This window comes from Pteronotus mesoamericanus, unplaced genomic scaffold, assembly GCF_021234165.1.
Source record: "Pteronotus mesoamericanus isolate MK-2021 breed Mesoamerican mustached bat unplaced genomic scaffold, CSHL_Meso_final contig_20, whole genome shotgun sequence".
Lineage (NCBI taxonomy): Eukaryota > Metazoa > Chordata > Mammalia > Chiroptera > Mormoopidae > Pteronotus > Pteronotus mesoamericanus.
The window spans coordinates 77,205,604-77,229,150 of NW_026555085.1; the positions used below are offsets into that span (position 1 = coordinate 77,205,604).

The 23,547-nt window shown below is 41.1% G+C and overlaps 1 protein-coding gene across 2 annotated transcripts in view; it reads left to right on the top strand.

The window, feature by feature from the left end:
• The first annotated feature begins 3,192 nt into the window (after window positions 1–3,192).
• Window positions 3,193–23,547, top strand: part of RSPO3 (R-spondin 3) — a 77,434-nt gene continuing 57,079 nt past the window's right edge. For both annotated transcript variants that reach the window (XM_054569930.1, XM_054569931.1), the window contains exon 1: window positions 3,193–3,718. In XM_054569930.1, the coding sequence (XP_054425905.1) occupies window positions 3,622–3,718 (97 nt within the window). In that variant the 5' untranslated portion in view covers window positions 3,193–3,621. The remainder of the gene's footprint in view (window positions 3,719–23,547) is intronic.

The following is a 23,547-nucleotide window of genomic DNA, read 5'->3' on the forward strand; positions in this document are numbered from 1 at the left end:
CACATATTTGCAGTATGGATTCAACAATATGACAATCATTTTCTCTTCTTAAAGTGCCACTGCTGCAATGGACAAAAATAACTTGTTACTGTTGTCACTGCCCAGTGGGGGAGGTGGTAAAGGAGAGATGAGAAGTTTCACTCACTAATCTGGATGTGCTTAATCCACTCTCTTTGTCCAAAACTATTCTATTCTTCTGGCTTGACTCTCTTAAAATCCAGGTTATCCAAACTCCCTGCGACTCGAATGTTTTCTGGAGAAAAGTAACAAGCAAATGTTGACTTCTATGCCGAGTCTATGGTTTTTAACTTGCTTTAGGCTTGGGCCCTGGAAATCATTGGCAGCCACAGGCTTCTGTGAGTGTTGCTTTCTTGATTTAAAAAAAATAAAAAAGAAAAAAGATTGGGAGTGGGGTACTATGTTGCACAAAATAGGCCATGGCTTGCTTTCCATAAGCTGCTAGGACAGTTGAGGGAATGCAAGGCTCAGCCAGGCAAGTAAACACACATTTAATGGTACGGTAACAGAGATCAGGAAAGAGTTCTAAAGCATAGCATCAAGAGAGAAAGAATACACTCGCCGTTTATTTAATGTTTTCCTTATGTTTCCTCAGAACAGCACTTATTCCTTGACAAGCTTTTCCTGCCCACTGCATCTACTACTTTTTTTTCTGGGATGGCTCAAAAACTACAGCTTCTCACTCTGTTTGTTTATTTGTTTACACTGCCATTCCCATTCTCATCCAAAGTAACATATGTCTGCACAGCACAGAGCGAAAAGTAAATGTCTTTCTTCATGTTTATTTCCCTGAAATTGTTCACCAAATTGCTTTTTAACATCCCCTTTGCAATCTCATCCCTTCCAGTTCAAGGGTCCCGGGTTAGAATGGCTTTCTCTGGAGTCCCTCTCAGAGAGAGTCTCCCACAGCCTTTCAATCCCCCACATTTTATGGTGCAGATATTCAGGATCTGAGGTATTAAGAAAGAAGGAAAGGAAAGCTGACTGTGACCGGCACAGAAAATTAAAGTAGCTTCTTTTTTGGATAATCATTATTGGAATTGTCTTGTTATTTGTAACTTTTCTGGCTCACAGTGATAAACTCAGTCATTTGCAACAGAACATTATGCAACAGATAAAGGAGAGTGTGTTCGTGCTTGTGTGTGTGTGTGTGTGTGTGTGTGTGTATGTGATACATAGAGAAACATTCAAATAGGAATTCATTAAAAATAAGCCAAAAATCATAATCTTGATGAGATTATTGTAGTTGTTGTTTTCCCCATAATATAAAACCTAAAGAAAACTATTCCTACCTTCCAAATTCCAATACAGGTGTGCAAAGTAATAAATGATATTTAATTAAGGAATTAACATGGGAAGGCCAGTCTCTCAGATTCTAATTTTTAGCACCTTGAAAAGAATTCATATTTTATGTTCCTTTTCTTTTGCATGCAGGGCATTTCACCTCCCCAACCCTCACTTTTGGGGTGTATAACAACTGCACAAGACCTCGGAGGCATACAACAATTTGAAGCATTGCAAATTTGCAAAATGGGATGGACACGGGCAATAACCTTTTTTTCCCTGTCATTTCTCAACACATAAATTGAAGGCAATCCGATAATACGGGTTCCAAGTGGAAGAAAGAGGGAGGCATGCTAATTGTATTGCTTTCCCCCAAGGCTTTAGCTATTTTCTAAACCTAAATTATTTAAGCATAGTAATTAACAAGGTGTCTATGAATCACAGACTTTTTCAAAGTAGCCTCTCAGAAGTTTGAAGCTGTGTAAAAGTGTAATGCCACACAGGGTAGTTCTGCAGATATCTCATTACAATACATGGGACAGGTCTCTATTAAAACCACTTTGGGGGCTTGTGACTTTTAACAAAACCCTTCTTCAGCAACTACTGGAAGCTCAGCGACTTGGTTACTGGAGAAAGGAGCTGAGAGGCTTACCATTGACTAATAACAGCCCGAAGTGTTGGCCCTCTGTTCTCCCACCCCTGGGTGGACCAGAGAATCTTATTTTTCGCTGCCATGGGGCCCCTACCTGCGGAGAAGGAAATAGTAGACCCTCCTCTCCTGCCTCAAGACCAGGAAAAATCTTTCCCAATGTCATTCCCAGTCCCCCAGATGAGAAACCAAATTGCACAAAGGTCTCAAGATCGGGAGACGGAGGGTAAGAGCGCCGAGGGAGGGGAAGTAACTAGCAAGGAACTGCCTGAGGGGAGGAGGAATCTTCCAGGGCCGCAGCCAATCTCAGTTTGGAAGAAAGCCGTAGCTTAATTGTATCTCCAAAGGGATGGTCCAGAGCGCAAACACCTCTGGGTCCTACCCTCTCCGAGCAGGTAACCCGCGACCCAGCTGACTGCTCGCTGACCCTGGGCTTCCACTGGACCACCCGCCCTGCGTCTAACTGCAGCTACTTTTATTGAACGAAGGGGAGAAAAGCAACAGAGGACAGGCTAAAAGAGAGAGAGAGAGAGAGAAAATCTGGGAAGTTGTCTGCATCAAGAAACCCTCCAGCAATCTGCCGAGCGGTCAAGGGGCAAGCTGCCCGGAGGCCAGTTGTCTCGCGCCGGCGCTGGGGGGTGCAGACGCGGGGATGCAGAGTTCTGGGCAGGCGAGAGCAGGGTGAGCCCAGCCTGAGACTGCGGAGACCAGCGAGACTCGGGAGTAGGGCGTCCGGGTCTCGCGCCCTCCGTGCGCGCCCACCTCTCCCCGCGAAAGATCCCCTTCGGAGATCTCTGCTCTACTCGCAGTGCCTCCTCAAATCCCCCCAGCTCCTGTTCTCCCGCCTTCTCTGCAGCGTCCAGAGATGCTCCGCCGCAGACCCGGGACCCCTTAGGCGCCTCTTCCCGTCCCTCTGCCAAATCGCAGCGCCTGTACTTTTCCAGCTCCCTCTTTCCCTCTTGAAATTGAAAGTTATTGAGGTCGCTCAGGGTTGTTGCTCCAGCAGTTTCCTTCCCCGCCCCCGAGCTCCCCCCGCCCCCCGCAGCCTACCCCCTCCCCCTCCCTCGCCCCCTCCCTCTCTCCCTCCCTCCCTCCTCCCCTCTGGGGTTCTCCTGGCAGCCCAGCCCTACTGGAGCGGCTCCTGCTCGCGGAAGGCAGAAGCAGCTCGGGGTCTCTCCACCACCCCTTGGCCATGGCCGCGGTGCCGACAGCGCCCGCTCCTCTGCGCTCCCGGGGCCTCCGCCGCTGCCGCCGCAGCTGCCGAAACCTCTGAGCCCCAGGGGCCGCCGCCACCAGCCGTCCCGCCAGCCCGCCCGGATCTCGCCCGCGGCCGCCGCCGCCGCGCACCATGCTACCTGCGGCCGCCCCGGCGAGGCCGCGCGCTGCTCCCGGAACCCTCGCCCGCGGCGTTGACAGCCACCCTTGCGGAGCCGCCGCAGTTCAGGGCTCGGACCATTTGAAAGTACAATAGTTGGTTTCCCTCTCCACCCAACCCGCTTCGTTTGCCATCCCAGCACGCCCGTCGGATCTGAGTGGAGAAGTTGTCCGCTGCTTGGGCTGTCTTGCTTTCTCTCTATACGCCTAACACCTACATATATTTCTAAAACATTCAATATAATTAACAATCAAAAGAAAAAGGAGAAAAGGAAGGGAAACATTACTGGGTTACTATGCACTTGCGACTGATTTCTTGGTTTTTTATCATTTTGAACTTTATGGAATACATCGGCAGCCAAAACGCCTCCCGGGGAAGGCGCCAGCGAAGAAGTAAGTGCAGGGTTTTTTACGCGTTTGCTCCCTTCCGCCTCGTTCACCTGTCGGGTCGCTTTGCCTGTGCGGAGTCGGCTCCCAGCTCAGCGGTCCTTCTGCCTTGCACCCCACGCCTCCGAAGGAGGTAACAGTTTAGGCTGCGGTATTCACGGTGTCTCTCACGACTTCCTCTCCACATCTCTCTGTTACCCTGCAAACACGAGGGTGCTAGAGTCGGGCGGACCGGGCGCTAATGTGTCTCCTGCCCCCTTATAACTTCAGGTTCGCAGAAAAGTTCGGTCCTTCGTTTGACTAGCCATAGGGATTCGTGCTTTTCTTTCGAGACTCGGACGCGGGCCTCGAATCCCAGGGATGTCCCTGACCACCGAGGAAACGCCAGGGGAGGCTCGCTCACCGTGGCTCCCGCTTACCTCGAGTCGCCGCCTCGCCTGGGAAGGCCTGGCTGGGACCTCCCGTGGCGATCGGCTGCTCAGAGCCCGCGGGGCAGCCAAGGAATGAGCCAGCGAGAGCCTGCCCGGCCGCTTCCCCTCTCCACGCGCGAGTGGAGCAGGAGGCTCGAGAGGTACTCGGTACCCGTGTCTGCGCGCTACAGAGCCGCTCCTCGTCCCAGTCCCCGGACTGCGAGGACCTCAGAACCGGCCGCTGAGAGCTCGGTTTCCAGTTACAACCTTGCCTGTCACGCGTGAGCACGTTTACCATCTCAGGTCCTTTCAAGTGGGTCCCCTGGGCAGACAAAACCCGAGGGTGGGGTTCCTCCTTAAGACTCAAGCTCGCCTCCTCCCTGTCTATCCTTCTGACTCCTGTTACTTGAAAGGTTTGCTTGTGAAAGCTTCTTAAAACAGTATCTTAGCTGGGATTAAATGGGCAGCCCCAGAGCACCCTCAATCCAGGTTGATCTGTGTGAAAGGTGGCATCTTCCTGAGATGAGGGGACAGACGGGAGAATGTCACCTCTCCCTGCTCCAGGGTAGCGCGGCGCGCGGGCTGCTCTCCTGTCTCTGCCCGCTGTGGCAGTCCCTTCGGAAATAGTGGAGGTGGGGGCGACCCCAGTTTTAGCGTGGAGGTGCTGCTGGGGAGAGGGAGAGAGAAACCTCCCGGACGGAGTTCTTGGGGGGGGGCAGAGCATGATGCTATTGCCTTGACCCTTCGGGTCTCCTGGGCCGGGGAACCAAAGACGTGTGGCGGTGTTTAATTCCGCGCGAGAAGCCCTCCCAGCCACTCGGGACAGGCGCGGGGTTCGCGCGGAAGACAGCACAGGCTTGTGTGAGATGGAGATTTAGTAAACGCGTCTTCGCCCCTGCTTGTCTCTGCCCTACCCCTGGACGTGAGGGTCCCCTGAAAGCTGCCTTTGTGCCGCTTGCCTCGGGCAGACAAGGTTTGATTCACCTGAAAATTGCCTCTTAAAAACGTGGCTGGGCAAGAGCGCCAGGAGCTCAGGGCCGGCATCACTGCCTGTAGGATCGCGTAGCAGGGGGTAAGGGGATCTAAACTAAACATGTCAGGGCATCCGATTTAGTGTACTTGGCCTCTGAATGGTTTGTATTCTTCGTAACTCCTCCAACCATGCTTCCACTCCAGCGTTGCGCTCACGCCTGGCGCCACCCGCCTCCCCTTTCTTGGGGTCCAGCCGCGCAATTGAGTCGCAGGTCCTCGGGGAGAGGGATGCCGGGCACAAGCACAGTCGCCTGTTGGCCATCACTCTTCCAGCCGGTGCCTGCGCGTTGCCCCTGTTCCACTTTCTCCTTCACCCCACTAAAGCCCCGAAGGACTAGAAGCCACACAATTGCCGGGACAGCACAGGCACCTGAGTGTCAGTGTTTTAAGTGTCTCCGATTGAAATTGTGGGGCCCCTGTGCCTGAAAGAAGACACAGGAAAGAAAGCTGGCCATGCATTCATCCCTGCCTTCCTCAGCAAGGACAACGATGAGGGAACCTGTCCGACAAGGCTGCCCCAAGATTGCCCCAAGACTGCGGGCAGCTGTGGGATAGTGCAGCCCCAGGCTGGGACCACAGAGGAATTGCGGAGTTTTCAAAAGCAGAACTGCTTTTCGACCTGCCTTAATGGTCCCAAGGCCAAGTCAAAGGCGCTCTCTGGTTATGTGGCGGGAATGAGAAAGGGAGTAGGTGGAACTGGGCTGAAACTCCAATTATTCCGTGGGAGTGGGGCTGGGAGAGAGCTCCCGTAGCTGGGAATGCTACTTGCTCCTTCGCACTGGAGTCTGCTTTTGCGGCAGGGTTTGCTGGAGCAATCCTGGGAGAGGGGCGACCCCTTGTGTCCTCCGAGGAGACGCTCCAGACTCTCTTGGCAGGTGCAGTATGGTCTTTTGGAGAATGGGGACGGGGTGGAGGGTAAGGAGAGATCTTTGTTAAATGTCCGGAAACTCAAAGCCAAATTGCATGTGCACATACTCATTTCTTTGGAAAAATCTGAAAGAAACATAAAAAGAGACTTTTTCCTCAAATAAGGACTAGAAAAGTTTTTTTTAATGAAAAATACGGTAATAGTCAAAGGTATTTTAGAAAGAAGTGGTCTTTCCCATTTTTTTCGAAGAGACAACTCAAGTGAATATTTAAGAGTATCCTTTCTAGCCTGTCATTAAGTAGCTTAATTTTTCTAAACTATTAAAATCTTAACTAATGATCTGAGAAACAGAAAATCGAGGTGTAAGAACTTACTGGTCTTTTCAATATTTTAGTAGAAATGTATCTTACAAATAAAGATATTCATTTGTAGTGTTAAACATTGCCAAGTGTAAAGAGCCATGCCTAATCCTCAGATATAGCAGATAAAGCCTATCAGCTATTCTGTTGTTTTTCTAAAACAACTGCTAGACCATTTATTTTCTCGATGTTGTTGAAAACTAGTGATCTTGTTTCCTCTTTTTTATAAAAGAAACATTTCAAACAGGAATTTTATGCTTTAAAATATATACTGGGTTATGGGTGGATAAATTCACAATAACTTTTTGACTTATTTGGATTCATGTCCAATTCCTAGAGATGGCTAAATTAAATTTATTCACAATCAAAATGAAATGCGATCGTTATTGAAAAATTCCCAAGTGACAATGTTTTCAGAGGTAAGCCTTAGCGTTAAGCACAAGATGCTAAATTAAGAGCCTGAAACCCAGCCTTTACCATAACTGATTTCCAACTCAGTCTTTGCAACTTGGTACAGTCAGCTTGTGAAATCCAGATTATGTGCTAATAAAAATGGCTAAATTTGCCATAATAAAAATAACCACATACCTTACTAATATACCACATTTTCATTTGAATTGTTCATTTGAGCCCCTAAAGAGCCACTTAAGCTAAAGAGGTAGGCTTCAATATTCCCATTTTACAGAGAATGAACCCAAGAAACAGAGGCTAAGTAACCTAACAAAGCCATACAGCTAGTTAGTGAAACTTGTCTCCAGCTGTTTATACTATATGCTGATTCATGTGCAAGAGGAGCTGTCAGTCATGTTAAGTAATAAATCTTATGATCTCCAGACCATCATTTATCCAGTATGTTTGGAGAATATGCTGTCCTGGTTGACTGGAAATGTTTGAAATGATATTTTTATGTATTATACATTAATGACCAATATCAAATTCAATAACTAATAATACTAGTGGAGCTAGTTAAATATAATATTATTTGGTTATTCAGAAGAAATTATAGGATCACATCATGCCAGAAGACTATTGTTAGAGACATTAATTGCTGTTACAGTGTTCCTTTTCTTTGTTGCCAAGTATTAATTCTGTTTTAATTGTTTTGATTTCAGATAAATGCAGGATTTGAAAAGCCACTGTATGCATAATAATTACAAAGTATTCATTGAACAAGCTATAAAAGTTTTAAATCTTTCATAAAGATATTTGAAATACAGGACTAAGAATACAAAGGAAATATTTTAATAGTAATAAAATAAAAACTGATTTATTGGAATATACTGCTTATTGCTCATGACATTGTTTCAGATGTTGAGCCATTCTTTGAGATTCTGAGGCACTCTTGGTGATTACATTCCAATCTTGGAAAATAACAACTTAACAATAAGGTGGGAAAATCTTTCATTCTGCTATGCATTTTGTAATAATAGTTTTGAATGAAAGTATAGTTTGGATATTGGCTACAATGCATTTTGTCACCTGTCTACTTTCGTTACCAGTCTACCTTGTATTTGAGAGAAATCGTTTAATAGATGGAGACATGAGCAAAATTTGCTGGAGAAAGTATATTCTGCAACATATCAGGTGAAATCAAAGCTACAAATTCAAACTATGGGACAGTAAGAGCAACATCTAAATATAAGGAAAAGACATTTATTTTTTCAGTTCTAATTTAACCATCATTAGACTATCAGAATTGTTTCTTAAAATGCCCTTTCTATTTTAATTCTATTATGCTTCAATAGAAAGATTTTTTTTCTATTCCTCTACTATTCAATTTTTTTCTGTTCTATTAAAAATACTATTTTAATTCTTTTATACTCCAATAGAAAGATTTTACCAAGAACATTAAGGATGATATTTTTTTTAATCCTCACCCAGGGATATGTTTATTGATGAGGCGGGGAGAGAGAGGGAGAATGAGAGAGGGAGGACCATCGATAAGAGAGAAACATCAATGTAAGAGGAAACATCAATCAGTTTACCTCCTATAAGCATCTGACTGGGATCAGACTGGAAACCCAGGTATGCACACTGACCAGGAATCAAACCCACAATGCTTTGGTTTGTGGGACAATGCTCCAACCAACTTAGCCACCTGGCCAGGGCAAAAATGATAATTTTTCAGTATTGTCTTTTTAGTCCCAGGTTATTCTCTGTAATCGAGAATACAAGAATGAGTGTGAAATTGACTTCATGTCATCATTTCAATATTACTTTAAGCATGAAATGTGAACAGTATTTCAACTTGTAAGTAGATAAGTTTTGCTAAATCACTTCTCCATTAACTATTTCCCTGGCATCTAATATTCTATAGATTAGGTCCTCAGAAAGCTATGAATAGAAATTACAACATGTAGTTACATTTGATTTTCAAGTAATTTTGGGGAGACCCTTGCCACACTACTACAAAATAAACATATTAGTCATCTGATCATTTTAGACTATTTGAATCTGAACAGAGATCTTCAGATTGCTACTAAAAGTCTAAAATATTTTAAAATTAAAATGTTAATCTTTTTAATGGAATAGTGTAATTCTATGTGATGTTGATAAAATACTATGTTGAGCTGTCAGACCCCATGTAGAGTTAAGACCAAATGATCTCTCTGCAGTTATTAGAAGAAACTATCAAAAATATAACTATTCTACCTATAGTGATTTACTGAATTACCTTTCCCCTTTATTTCTATCCAAATGTTTCATTTTGGATATTGTGCTAAACTTCTTTTCCCACTTCCTTACTACTTACTCCCCTAACCCCCACCCCAAAATCCTTTTCCAAGCAATGAATTCTTGAAATGCCATCAGACTGGGGATTGTGTTTCATGAAATGTAAGAATCAACTTTGGTTACCGTTAGGAAAACATCATTCAGTTATGAGAGCATGGTAAGGATCATGCAAGACAGTGTGCTAAAATTATGTTTTACTTGGTTACTATTTCTTCTCTGAACAACGCATTGTACACTGACATGCTTTTGATAATGATCATTTGAAAAAAAGGGTTGAATCATAAGTTACATAGAATTTTTTGGCCTTGCTTTGATTTAAGGAATAATGTGGGATTGTAAAATTTTCTTCTTAAGGTTTGAAATGATTAGGGTATCTTAAAATTTACCATCTGATGGGCAGCCTAATAAATGTGAAATACTTTGCAATTATACTTTAACAAAAATATATAAAGTATAAAATATACACCTGTAAAAGATGCTGCCCATTTTTCTAGTTCTTTCATTCTGCCCATCAGATCTTTCCATTAAGGAATATCACTAGCATCCTGATTAAAGGACTCATCCAGCAATACCAAAAGGGATGGAATGTTCCATTCTCAAGAATTGTGTCGTGCTGAAAATGCTTACCGCCTAAGTGCCATGTAATCCCATTTTCTGCCCCAAAGGTATTTCAGCAACATGAAACTTTTAAACATCACCTGAATTCTTTTTACAGATGAAAAGTTTGAATGATTTTAAAAATTCATTTCTAAAAACATGGTTACAGGTGCCTCTTATCTGAGAAGAGCATTTCTGCTCTATTTGTAGTCTTGGCAAGGGACCTAGTTATCATCTGCTGTCGCTAATATTCTTCTGGAAATTTTTCAGAGAAAACTGGTACTAAAGGATGTGATTGCCCAATTAAATATATACTTTATAACTTTCAACTGTTTTTATGTCTCATGCAAGAATCTAATCCAGTCTTCACAGCTCTACCATATTAAGGTTCTATCTGACCTTTAAGAACTTGATGACTAGCAAGCATCATAAGTTCATGGTAGAGACTGAGATCTGAGAAGCCATTGAGGAAAAATCCCCAGTGTATGGTGAGAAAAATAGACTGAGGCGAACTGCTAGATCCAGCACTGCTAATAATATCTGGATAACCCAGTCAGGTCCCTTTACCACACTAGGTGCAATTCCTCACCTGTGAAATGAGGTGGTTGGCTAAAAATTTAGATCTAAGTGACTCCTATAGTCTCTTCAACTTTTAATCTTCTGGTATGCAAATATAAATCATGAATAGGGAGCCAAACAGTCCTTTGAACTTAGTTGTCTTAATCAACTAAGTTTAGTAGACAAAGGTTAAGAATGGGAGCAAATATAAGTATTATTTACTATAGGTAAATTAATCAAATAAAAATTAGTTAATAAGTAACTTATCAAAGTACATAATGAATTAATTATGATATTCCCCATCCTTCACAATTTCTGGTGCCTGAAAACCTTAATCCCTTAGCCATAGCATCAGTCAGTGTACTCAGTCTTCTGCAGGGCCATCCGGTGAATAATAGTTTTCCTTAGAATATGGTGAATAACAGTTCCACTTAGAATGGAACACCAACTGGAGATGCTGCAGAACTGCCCTACTATGACAGGCTTTCAGGAGTGGCCTGCACTGGGATGAAAGTGGCAATTACAATGGCCCAGGTTTAGGGTAATAAGGCCCTGCATTACAACAATTCCTGATTGACCAAGAGAGCACATGGGCACATAATTTATATGTACAGATCCATAGGTCTTGGCAACAAATGGACAGCAAGTGAAAAGAGGAAGAGTGCCATATTTGGCACCAAAGTTTGGAGTCTAAAGACTAGGGTCTAGGTGAATGGAAAAATGATGGAGATATAAAGATGGGGAGGAAGGAGAAGCCTGTTTGTTAAGAAACTTGTTTTCCTTTTGCATTATCTTTATTCTGAGGGCCAGCAGGGCACTTAGTAACTCCAAATCAAAATTTTAGAGAGTCTCAGGGGATAGAAACAAGTATTTTGGAGTCACTCACATAAAGGGGATAGTTGAATATATGAGACGAAATCCAGTGTAGTGCCTTGTTTGTTACTAAAAAGTGCTTGCAGTGTTGACATTGAAACGCACCCTTACTGCTAGTATCAAAATAAGATTAATTGCATTAATGTACTTTGCCTATTTTAAAGAGTCTAACATTTCACTTTTCCACTGTGGTTTCTCATTTTTATATATGGTACTCTCTATTATATGAGAATCGTCACTGGTATTGTGAGATGCAATTTTAACTTGCCAAATCTTTGGAATTACCTGTGAGACTATATTATTTTGCCACAGATCATAGGAAACTTGAAAACCTTTATAGGACAGAAGGATAAGTTTCCTTAAGATGTAAAATGATATTTTATCCATCCATGTAAGTCTAACATCTATTTATAACAGTGGCATTCTGCAATCAAGTACATTTCTCCACAAAGTGTGCTCTTAAAATAAGAGAATTTCAGGATCAGATGAAACTGGAAGGAGTCCAGTCCATCTATACAGTCTATGGATTACCTCTGCCCCATCCCCATGGAGTCATTGTCCAGCCCTAGTGACAACTCCACTTCCTTTTCTCCTCCTATTCAATTTGAACCTTCTGTATCAGAAGCAGGTTATATTTTCTAGAGTGTCTATCCTGCTAGTTCTCTTCTGAGACCTTGGCATAAGCATGGGGTTGGATTTAGTTACCTTACAACATATTTCTAAAATGAATACACCATAACGCAATGCACCATATTGACTCCCAAAAATTGTCCTCAGAAAACTAGTTGGTAAGCATATTTATAATTATACCCCAATACAAAGCACATTCCTTGGAGTAAGTGGTAAAACAGCCCCCATTTTATAACCACATGATACAAACCACCACCACACAATATAAAATAACAGAATTTGTGAGCTGCTTATTTTAGAACACTGTTTTCTTAACATATGCTTGATAAGTTGGTAAGGAAAGAAGCAGCTAGTTTCTCATTATTATGTTCTCCTCTCATGCAAAGGGAACTCTCAGATATGGACACGGTCATCTTGACAGAGGCTGTTATGTAAGGAGAGGACTTGCAGCCACATTTTGCTGATAGGGAAGAGGCAAAAAGTTGTGCCAAAGTGTGTAAATGTTTCATGGCAAACTATAGCTTCCTAGTTCTCAGGGCCACTGTTGTGTTTATATACATTTTATCTTAATATGCATTTATATTTACTTTTTGAAGTGAGTGTTGTGATAATGGTTACTATTTAAATAGCTGCTGTGTTTTAACCATCTGTACATGCCAGACCCTTTACTTAAAGTTTTTGCAAATATAATCTCATTTAGTTCTCACAGTGACCCTGTAAGGAAGCTGCCAATAGTCCTGCGTAAGTTGCTTCAGATCAGTCAGTGAAGGTGTGGCGGGGCTGGGATGCCAACCCAGGTCTGACTCCAACACCCATGTTCTCGCTTGATTTCTTCTTGTCACCTCAGTGATTGGGATTGGTACTGAACGCGATCGTGGAAGCATGTTCCCAAGGCCCACCTTACATTTCCCCCGCCTTGCTCTCTCTTTGCTCATTATTCCTTCTTCCTCATTTAACTAACCACAAGTCTCTTTCAAACATTTACTATAGAGGTTGCTTCTGGTATTCTGGTATTCTCCCCCATACTTCTTTCTTTTCTTTATCCTTTTTGTCTTTTTCCTTAAACCTGCTTTATTGATGGTTTTATAATTATAAAGTTGCTGCTTTTTTTAAATTGGAAAAAATAGAATAGCACAGTTTATATGAAGTGCGCTAAGATTCTTCTTCCCATTTATGGTGTACATGTCCAAGAGAAGATTAACTTAGGCATGAGGATGTGGGCAAAGTCTATAATTTTGCAGTTAAATATCGAAATCTTTCTATGTAATTTACAACCACAATAGATATTTCACTGGCTAGTTTTTGTTATCCAGAAAAGTTATCTTTATGGTGCTTCATAAAATCTATTATTTATATTACTTTTACCATGAGCATTAACAGTAACCTCCACTCCAAATTCTTGTTTTATGGGCCTTTGAATAGTGATTTTCAACCCTGATTTCAAATTAAAATCACGTGGGGATCTTTTTAAAAAGGCAAACCAATGCCAGTCTCCACCCTCAACCAAGTGAAACCACCTCCAGGGCTGGCGCCTGGACATCTGTATTTTCCAAAGTAGTCCCGGTGATTCCAATGTACAGCAAAACAGAACTACTTTGGATCCGTAACTCGAGAATAACTATTACTGCAGAGCAGCTGTTGAAAACGGTGCCAGTTCATGCAGGTTAGATAGATAAAATAGACTTGTGTGGCGTGTGATAAGAGATGAGATTACCTGTCATTTGAACAGATAGTAGTTTAAAATATAAAGCAGTTCGGTAGTCCTCATATTGTTTACCAACAGAGTACAGTTAAACCTGTGCTGATGAGAAGACTAGCTGACAGAGAATTGTCTCAGCCAAAGAGTCTAGGAAAAGAGAGCAAAGGGCACACGGTGAGAAAGGACAGTGAGTGTAACAGAGGCGGGCTTCCTAGAATAAGAACACCGCTGCTGGAGGAGGTGTGGTCGGGGCTGAGTGTGCCCGCTGCTGAACTCTATATACCATGGGTGAGCGAGGCAGCAGAGAGGATGGAAGATGGGGTGTCAGCCACACCAAAAAGCTTTTCAAAGTTGCTTGATAATAAGCAAATGTTTTTATGTCTTAGCTAAAGACTGGGTCCTCTTCGTTTTCAGGGAAAATGTAATGATTAAGAAACTGCCTGACAAGAAATACATCCTTTTCTTTTATAGTTTCTACAATTCCTGACCGACTTTAGATTGACTACTGGTGATCAATAAAACTACTATAAATAGCAGTTTTAACTCTATTTTAACGGGCTAAGTTTTGTGGTAGGTTGTTAATTCATGAACTTACTGTTTTTATTTCTCTCCTAATGTGTTCTTCTTTGGGCGGCTATCTTCATTAAGTCTTGTTTATTATTTTTTCTAGTCCAGGAAGGATTTTCAGTTCTTGTCACAAACCAGGAAAAGCTCCATGTATAGTGAAGTGGAAGTCTGGGCTTCCTGTTAGACTTAATTTTGCTTGTTAAGGGGGCTTCTTGGGAGAATTTGGGTTCTAGTGAGTCACTAGGCCAAATCCCAATAACCACAATTGCCAAAAGTAATTAGATTGAGGAAAGCCAGGCTCCTTGGGAGGAGAGTCATCACAGCACGCTTGAGCCATTGCTGCGTGGTCAGACCTAGTTCCTTGTCCCGAAGGAAGGGGAACATCATGAGTTATAGAGTGGAGAAAATCCACCCCAAAACAATGCTTTCCACCAATTTTATTTTTCCCTCAATGGGTTATTCACCTTAAGCGTGCGAGAGATGGAATTACGCCACTGGTATGTGCGCAGAGTTCATGTCACCATCTCCATATAAACCACCTTGCCTGCCTACATGAGTACAAACACACACACGCCGAACTCTCACTATCATCATTCCAAGCTCTTCCCCTCCTCCGCTCTGCCCCCCCACCCCCCGTAGATAAAAAGAACCCAAGGAATTTAGTCTATGTCTTTGTAAAAAGAGATGTCTGATTAGGATGGAAAGGGAAGGGAAGGGTCTCTTGTAAACATCCTAGGGTCAATTTACATATACTATTACCAAAGTCACTCTTGGAAGTAAGAAAATAGGTGTAGAGTACACCCACTAGGACGGCAGTTCTGAAACCTCTTGAGCTAGGAAAAAGCCAAGAGCAAACCGATGATTTCTTGTACTGAAAAGAATACCATGTTGAAACATAGTACTGTAAGTAACCAGGTAGAAATTATCAATAACTAAGTGGTGCTCTAATTTTAAACTTTTAATAGGGTAGAAATTAGAAGACTGTTAAACCTTTCCATAGGCAAATATTCAAGTAGCGTGAATATATGTAATAACCTAAGTGAAAGTTCGCCTTTGAAACTATTGGCATTGCCTTAAACACCCAAGAAAAGATACTCTGTCACTCCATGGGATGGATCTTTAATGGAAGGAAGACACAGAGTTCCCATTGATGATATTCTTAATGTGGTAAGCTTCACATTCCTTTATGACTCAGATGACTTCAGTGTATTTCAGTACTTTTATGACCTTAGATTACTAGCTCTCTTTGTTTAAACATGTGGACAGATGATATTGCTTATTTTAAATCCACTGACAGGCAAGCGCGCAGATTCACTTTCTGACCAGCTCTCACTGGCAACTGGCAATCTCCAGGTAATATTTGGCAAATAAACTCTGACCTCGTGCACTGTGTACACCAAAGAGTTATAAGGGACCTGCTCTCAGTACATTAGCAATCTAATGGAAATGTTTGATTTTCCTTGGTCTTGAATTTGACCATGAAATAATCTAATAGGAGAATCCTAATTTTGGAAACTTAGCAGCAAAACTTTACCTGTGTTTACTAATATCACTACCTTTTGATGGCATGTAGTTTCTGCCATGAAATACTAAGGATACAGGCAAATGCTGTTTGGCCACAAACTAAATGAGCATGTGCTGAGCAGCTGAATATTTGTTTCTTATGGAATTCAGTCCTGTTTCCCAAGTTATGACCACTTTGTTGATTTAAGTCTAAAAGGACCCTCACTACTTGTGGTAACAAGAAATGAAGCCCAAAGGTGGTATCCTCAGCCCCTCTGGCCTCAATTCCTCTACTCGTATCATGACACCCTCAAAATGATAACTCTTAGCCCCATCCACAAAGACTAATATAACTTAAAAGGGGTAGTCTCTCTCTCCTATAACACATTTCTAAGAACCCCACCCAGCTTTTCAGTCTGTCCAGAGCTTGATATAGATGCAAGCTCTGAACACAGATCAGTGGGATTCCTTCAGAAGCCAGCTGGGCTTGCAGGAGGACTATGTGGATGCATCCAGGGCCCTAGAGCAATCAACAGCACGTGCCGTTCCACTCAGCGCTGAGCCCTGATTCATGTGTGTTTCCAGACTTGTGAGCATTACATGCTCATACCTCAAAATTTAATTTCTAAGAGAATAAAGGGGAGTTTCAGGAAGAGGCCATCCAAGCCATTTCAGGTTACCACTCTCATTTTCAGCGCCCATGTGGGCATTGCAGAAATTCATTATAAACTATTTGCCTCTGAACTTAATATATTGCCCATGCTCTGCATGGAGAGTTTACAGGCGCAGAAAACTTTATGTAGTACTTTTTAACCAAACTACTTAAATCACTGGCTATGGGGCAGAAGTGCTATCATTCATCAAATAACACATTTCAAATGAAAATTGCCAAGATTTCCCAGTTCAGGGTATTTTCTCTACCCTTCCTAGCCCAAACTCACTCTCTTGTCCACTCCCCAAATTCTAAACCAGTACTTAGATGAACTGAACAGTTGCAATTTTAGAATCTTCCAAAGAAAAAACAAACACACAGATAGCCGAGTTAACTATAAAACACTGCTACATTTATCTTGGCAGATTTTTATTCCTCTCCTTGCTAACTCTTGCGTGCTGACTCTCACTCAGCAGGTCATGGTATGAACAAGTCATTTCTGTATATGAAGCACCTTGTGGACCATTGCAGAGAGTAAGTGTGGTGGTTATTCACACTTCTTGAACAGGTTTCTCTCCTCAGATACAATTTATTTACAGGGTCTCTGAAACCCAAATAATCTCTTTAAGCCTAAAGCAAATGGAGAATCATTTTTATAAGAGCAATAAACGAAAGTGGCTGTTCATATACTTTCCTTGAACTGGTCTGCACACTGAAATACCTTTTTGTTAATACAAACCCTTGATATACCAGCAGGCTACTCCCTGAAATTCTAAAGTTGCTTAAAATTATGTGACCAGGCATCTCCCCTCCCCCACGCACCAGCCTCCTGCTCCTGGGAGTGTGCCAGCAATTTTGCAGGATTCATTCTGACAACTGTTCTGGTATAAATATTTAGAGAAATCCTTCCATTAGAGATTAAACAAAGTGTAAGTAACTGTTCCTAAGTGATAGATCTTATTAATGTTTGCAACAGCAGGCTTTATGCTATCTGATGCACAGATTCCAATATTGTGCTCTGAAGGAAAGACTAAGGGAAAAAGAATCAAGACAGAAATTACATTGAATTGTGTGTAATCTGAACTGCAAAATATTATTTTAAGTTATCACTACAGAGATGATGTATCTTTAAAGTGCAGAGAATGTAGGGGAAATGAGTTTATTTAAACTGGAAATAGGAAAAATTTGCTTGTGGTGTCTTACTGGCTTAAAAACAGTGAGAGGCAATTGCAGATCTTTACCACCATGCAAGTTCAAATGCAGTTCTTAGCTAATTCTCTGTATTCCTACCAAGTGAGATAATATATCTGAGATCCTATCTGATGTAAGTTCTGGTTTCTATATCACTATTCAAGAACAATTCAAAGATACAATGGCTGGGCTCTTCATATCAAATATCATTTGTTAAAATAGGATGGTGCCCTAGCCTCAGGTGGAGGAAGCTCACCAATGTTAGACTTCTGCGCTTTCCAGGTTGTATGGCATTTTTGTATGCTTATTATCTACTAGGGGGTTACGCAGCTAAGAAATCTAAAGCATCAGAGACTCTTTTGACAGAATTTCAACTTATTTCTACAGTATTAATTATTATTGTGATACTTGACTAGAACAGGTGTACATCCTTTAGTTATTGTTTCCTCCTTCCCTTGATGATTTGAAGGCCAACACTAAAATATGAAAGGCCATGAGTTTTAATTCAGTGTCTTTATTCATGTCACAATCTAAGATTTCTCACTAACATGCTGTTTTTTCTTCTGCGCAGGAGTAGGAATTTTTATTTTATTTTAGATGAAGGTTATTTTTTCTCTAAGAAAGCATTTTAGAAAAAAAGATGTTAAAATAGCTATAGTGGGATTTTACTTTTGCCTCAAACATATAATGACAGTCATTCACTGCTGAGTCTCCAATCGAATCCCATTTGAATCCTGCATTTTTTCATAATTTAGCAAAAATAATAATAATAGTAATAATAATAATAATAATAAGAGATTGAAGGGAAATGAAATGGAAACCATAAACTTCATTGCAGGAGAATAACACCTTTCTAATTGCCTCCTTAGAATCTAGATTTCCTTGAGTTTGTACTATAGTTAGAGAAATTCCACATTAGGGGGCAAGTGGATTGATTTCTAATTAATACTCGGCTGTATAATTTAGATAAATCATTTCATCTCTGATTCTTAGGCCACATTTTTAGAAAGCTAACAAGTGAAAAATAAGTTCTTTTGGGGGTAAAGTCTTGGGAAAAATTGAAACTAAACTGAGCCCTAATTAAAACAGCATAAATTCATTCATTCAGCAGCTGTTAATTGAATTTAGTATGTGCTGGGATTACAAAAGTAAGCAAAATACACATGAAACCTCCCCTTGCAGCCTGTCACAGGGGTTAAGGACAGAAAACATGAAGCCAGAATTACATAGTATTTGGCTCAAGATAAATTAAAACTATTAGATACTCTTTATAAGCTGTATAACGTTTTTTAAAGATTTGTTTAAATAGGATTAGAAATTAATTGGTTTACAAGTGAGCCTAATGCATGCCCAGATTCTTCTCTGGAAAACAAGGATACTTACTGGACAGCGTGGCGATCAAGCAGGAAAGTGGAAGGAAGAGCAACTGAAAACACTGAAATTTATTGGGCCTCCCAGTATTTTCTAGTCTCAAAATTTATGGCAAGTGAACAGGAGTCATCATTTAGCTTGACGTTTGTGACAATCATAGGAAGTATGCTATGCGCACTCTAAACGTAGTTGGCATTGTTAAGTAAAGCTTGTAATGGAGTAGCATAGTTTGGCTGAGCGAATTTCCATTTTCAGCACATTGACTCATTGCTATAGTTGAACTTTCACGCTAGTTCATTAAGTGGAATTACTTTTCCTAAACAAACATTAAAATATTTTATGTTTTAAAATAGTGCATTTTTGTCTATCTCTCAGAAGCATTTTTTTCAAATCTCTTATGATAAACCCTTGACCACTGCATGGGACATACAATCCGATCTACTTACAGCACCAGTTTGGCCAGCACATATCAGCAAGTTATTTGAATTTCTTATGTAAGTCTGTTGGTGACATTTCCTCACATCAATTGATAGCTTAAAAGATGTCAGTTGCCAGACTTCAGCGTCTTGAAAATAACATGATCTAGTTCTTTCCAGTGTGTTATTACTAACCTGTGAAGAGTTTTGAGTAAAGAAAGGTAACTAACAGGTATTTTTTATGTGTTATCTCATGTGAGTCTTACAACAATCTCATGATATATTGATAAGTATCTTATAAAAAAGAAACTGAGGTTGAAAACAACTGAAAAAAATAGACAAAAATGACATAGCCGAAAATGGTGGAACTAAGTGTATGCACAGATCTTCTTACTTACAGCACAGCTTTGCCCACTGCATCCTGCTTTTCAGTGAGCCTGTTACAGAAGAATGACAGAGGAGGCCTGAATGATGCAGAGTTCTCCCTCTGCAGCTCAGAGGGAGCTACTAATGACGCCTTAGACAGGAGTGGTTACTTGGAAGTGCAGTGAGAAAACTTTGAACTGTGTTTAAAGCAGGAGCCCGATAAGATCATAACTATTATTCTTGAAAGATTACTCTAATTGCTAAATGGTAGCAGTTGTCATGGTAGGAAGGGGAAAGTTGGAAGTTCATTAATTAAGGATGTAGAATCCAAAGGAAAGGGTGGCTGGAGGTGGCAGTGTGGAGGTCGCAGAGATTTCTGGCTGTAACAACCGGATAGTGCCATTCGGTGAAACAGAAAATATTAAAGAAAGGACATGTGTGTTTTAGGTGTTCAATGTGTTGTTTAAGAGTTAGGAAGATTTTGGGGAATAATTTATACAACATAATCCCCTCTTGTTACTATAGAGGAAAAAGAGAGGCCAGGGAGGTTACCTTATGGAAGTCACTTTGCAGTGGAGCAGAGCGAAAACAACTCCCACGGCCGTTCTGTAACCCCGAACACTGTCTAGTTGATGACCGCTTCAAGGACCGCCGCTCCAGAGAGCGATCTGTGGATTTTCTGGCAATCTGATTTCTTATTTAATTAATGCTCATTTCCAAGAGGACTGTCTGTTCACTGGATAAAGATTTATTTCCCAGTCTCTTTATTTTCTTAATCCACAAGATTCAAATCTTAAAAAGTTATTATAACCTGTTGCCTCTTCTAACATGACTCATGATCAGGTACAATTTAAAAAAAAAAACGAGTTATACATACTCTCATCAAATAAGTTTTTATTCTATTCTTTGGAATGGTGAAGTTCAAATCTGGCCCTGAATTGTAAAGTATCATTATGCCTGTTATTAACAGTAACACATCATCATAATTTTATAAAGCCTACTTGACTTTTTCAGTACCCTTGTGGAATGGAAAGAACAGGTTTTACCTTTCTCATTTTACAGATAAAGCCAAAGGCATTGAGTGACTTATATAGTATCACAAAGCTAGTAAGTGGCAGAACTCAGCCTCACATTTTTTATTGGGGATATTTGTTTCATTTTATTAGAAGTCCATGGCCTTTGCTGCGTTGCCACTATCCCATTGATCTCCTATGAAGTTCCTATTAGTATATTTTCTTTGGGTTTGACATTAAAGCCATGTAAAGTAGGGGAAATCTTTGTCCGGATGAGGGTATTCTTACTGGCTGATAAGACGGATTGGTGAATTGGTCCTTTCTCACTTGAACACCTATGAGTGAGGCCATCTCAGGGAGGAGATAGGTGGGATAGGGTGCCATAGAAGCTATTTTAAAGACTGAGCAAAAATGCTTACAAATCGAAGAATAATACTTTCAGTCCAGCCCTGGCTGGTGTGACTCAGGTTGGTTGGAGCATCATCCTGTAATTAAAGTGTTGCAGGCTTGATTCTCAGCCGGGGCACGTGCCTGGGCTGCAGTCCTGTCCTCGGTCTGGGCACTACGGGATGTTTTTCTCTCTCCCTGAAAGCAATGAAAAAAAAAGTCCACAGGTGAGGATTAAAAAAAAAAATTAAGTCCATGGCTCCCCTAATAGTCCCTACAAACCAAAAATAACATAAGAAAAGACTCATAATGATACATTATTTTGTAAAATTATTAAGGAAAAAAAACTTTCCCATTTTGTTATTTCATGACCTGTAATCATTAGTTTTGAGTTAGGATCCTAAAATAAGCTCAATTTGGGGATGCAGAGAGTCCAAAGGAACATGCTTGTTGGAGTTATGATGGGAAATGAGCCAGGTTGGGTCTTTCTGTAACAAAAGGTTTTGGCTATGTAGTCTCAATGTAGAATGGTCATTTATAAGGGACCACAGGAACATTTTTTTTCATCCTGTAGGGAAGATGGAAAATCAGAGGAATTACTGTCAGGTGTCTCTGTTCTTACTTTGGGCAATTTTCATGACTAACTTTCCAGCCCTGTCTCCACAATGACTCCTCAGCCAGAGCTCAACATCAGGGATTGATCTCAAACACTAGAGAACATAATAGGATATATTTGCTTTAAGAAATTAAATTTAGCTCCTGCATTATAGCTCTGTGTGGCTTTGGAAAACTTGGATTCCTAACCTAAACTAGTGCACGCTCAGGTATGATGGTTGAACTGCAGAGCTGAAAGTATCCCCTGAGCTTTGTTTTCTGAACTCCTATAACACCTGAATCACTTTCCCTAAAGTTCCATCACTTTTCAAAACAGTGCTGTTTCTTTGTTATCTTCACAGTAAACTTCTTAACCAGTCCCATATTTTGTCTTGACTTTTCCTCCCCTCTGTTTCTCTCCATCAGTTTTACATTTCAGTCAAACCAACCAACCAGCCAACCAACCAACCAAACAAACAAGCGCAACCTGGAGGGTGCCACAAATGCTCGGTAATCCTAGTCAAGGCACCAAAACCTCATCAGCCTCAGTTTTGGTTTTGGGAGTTTTTGAGGGCTTTTAAATATAAAATGAAGGGGTTTATGTGCTCTTTTTGATTTATTATGAACCTGTTAATATGCCTAGTCCTGGGCTATGTGTTTGGGGTACAAAAGGGAAATAAGACAAGTCCAAGCCCTCAGTACCTCAAAATAATCATTTTTTTATGTGTTTTTCTCCCTCCCTCAGTCAAATATCCTCTAGTGTGATACCTGAGTCCCCGTTTCTCCCTTAATTACATTATTTTGTGCCTAGTCTTCCAAGTTACTCCTCTGTTTGCTCATTTAAATTTGTCAAACTCGGTCCACTCTTCTTCACAAATAACTGTGGAACCCATGCCCTCTTTTCCCACCCTGTCAATGATCTTATTCAGTGACCAGTGAGGTCTAGTATAGAACATCACGTCCAGTGGACTCTCTCAACTTCGACTTTCTCCTCCATTGGCTCTTCTCTCCACCCTGAGATAGCAAAACCAAATTAGATCATATCACTGATTTTTCCAGGAATAGTCCCTCCAAACTGCATACAAGGTTAAATTCAAACCCCCACTGAGATCCCCTTCTTTTTCAAAATTCAGCTCAAATGTCAGGTCGTCCAGGTGGTTACTTGTCTCCTTTCTGCCAAAGTCTTGTACATAATAATATTTACCACACTGGCTTCATTTTGTTTATGATCTCTCACCAAATTTGAACTCCTAGGTCTTAAATACCTTTCCTAAAGCACTGAGCATCACTTGACAAACTGTCTTAAGGAAAAAAGAGAAAATGTATTGGGTGTGCTCTATGGTACTAGAGCTTCCTTAAAGACAGGTTTATGTTCAATATGAGGGGATATTTTAAGATGTCCAATATAAAGAGATGCTTTAAAAAGTTATATTGGCTATCTCCAAATACCATAATATTTGTATTACTACACATGATTGAATAGAATGTTCTGGGGAAGGTATTTGAACTAAATTGTTCCTAAGTTCCAAGGGTTTATAACTCTGTCAGCTGGAAGCTAATTGACTGAACAAACCTCACTCAGTGTTCTCATCTGAAATGTAAGAGAGAAGGAAGAGCTTTAAATCCTTTTAAATTCCACAATCATAATCACCATTCTCCCATATCTTATTTATGTTTTATATAACCACTCTTGTTCATAACAGTCTCTCTCTTTCCTCCTCTCCATTTGTCTAAGCTATTCTTTAATTTCAAGTCTCATAACTCTTCCTAAGTACCTGCTATAGTTTTCATGTACCTCAACCATTCGTAATTGCTCCTGCCTATTAATTTCTGTTGTGCAAAACTTGTGCTTTATACACTCATATTTGTGGTCCTTAGAGTACAAAAAGACGGTTTAACTAATTGTATTGTAGGTTTCTTTATCAGAGGTCATGTTTTATCTTTCAGTCCCTACAAGAGTATTTCCAGTAATCACTGAATAAGCACTTATCTGTGAAGACGGCAACGTTGTGATAC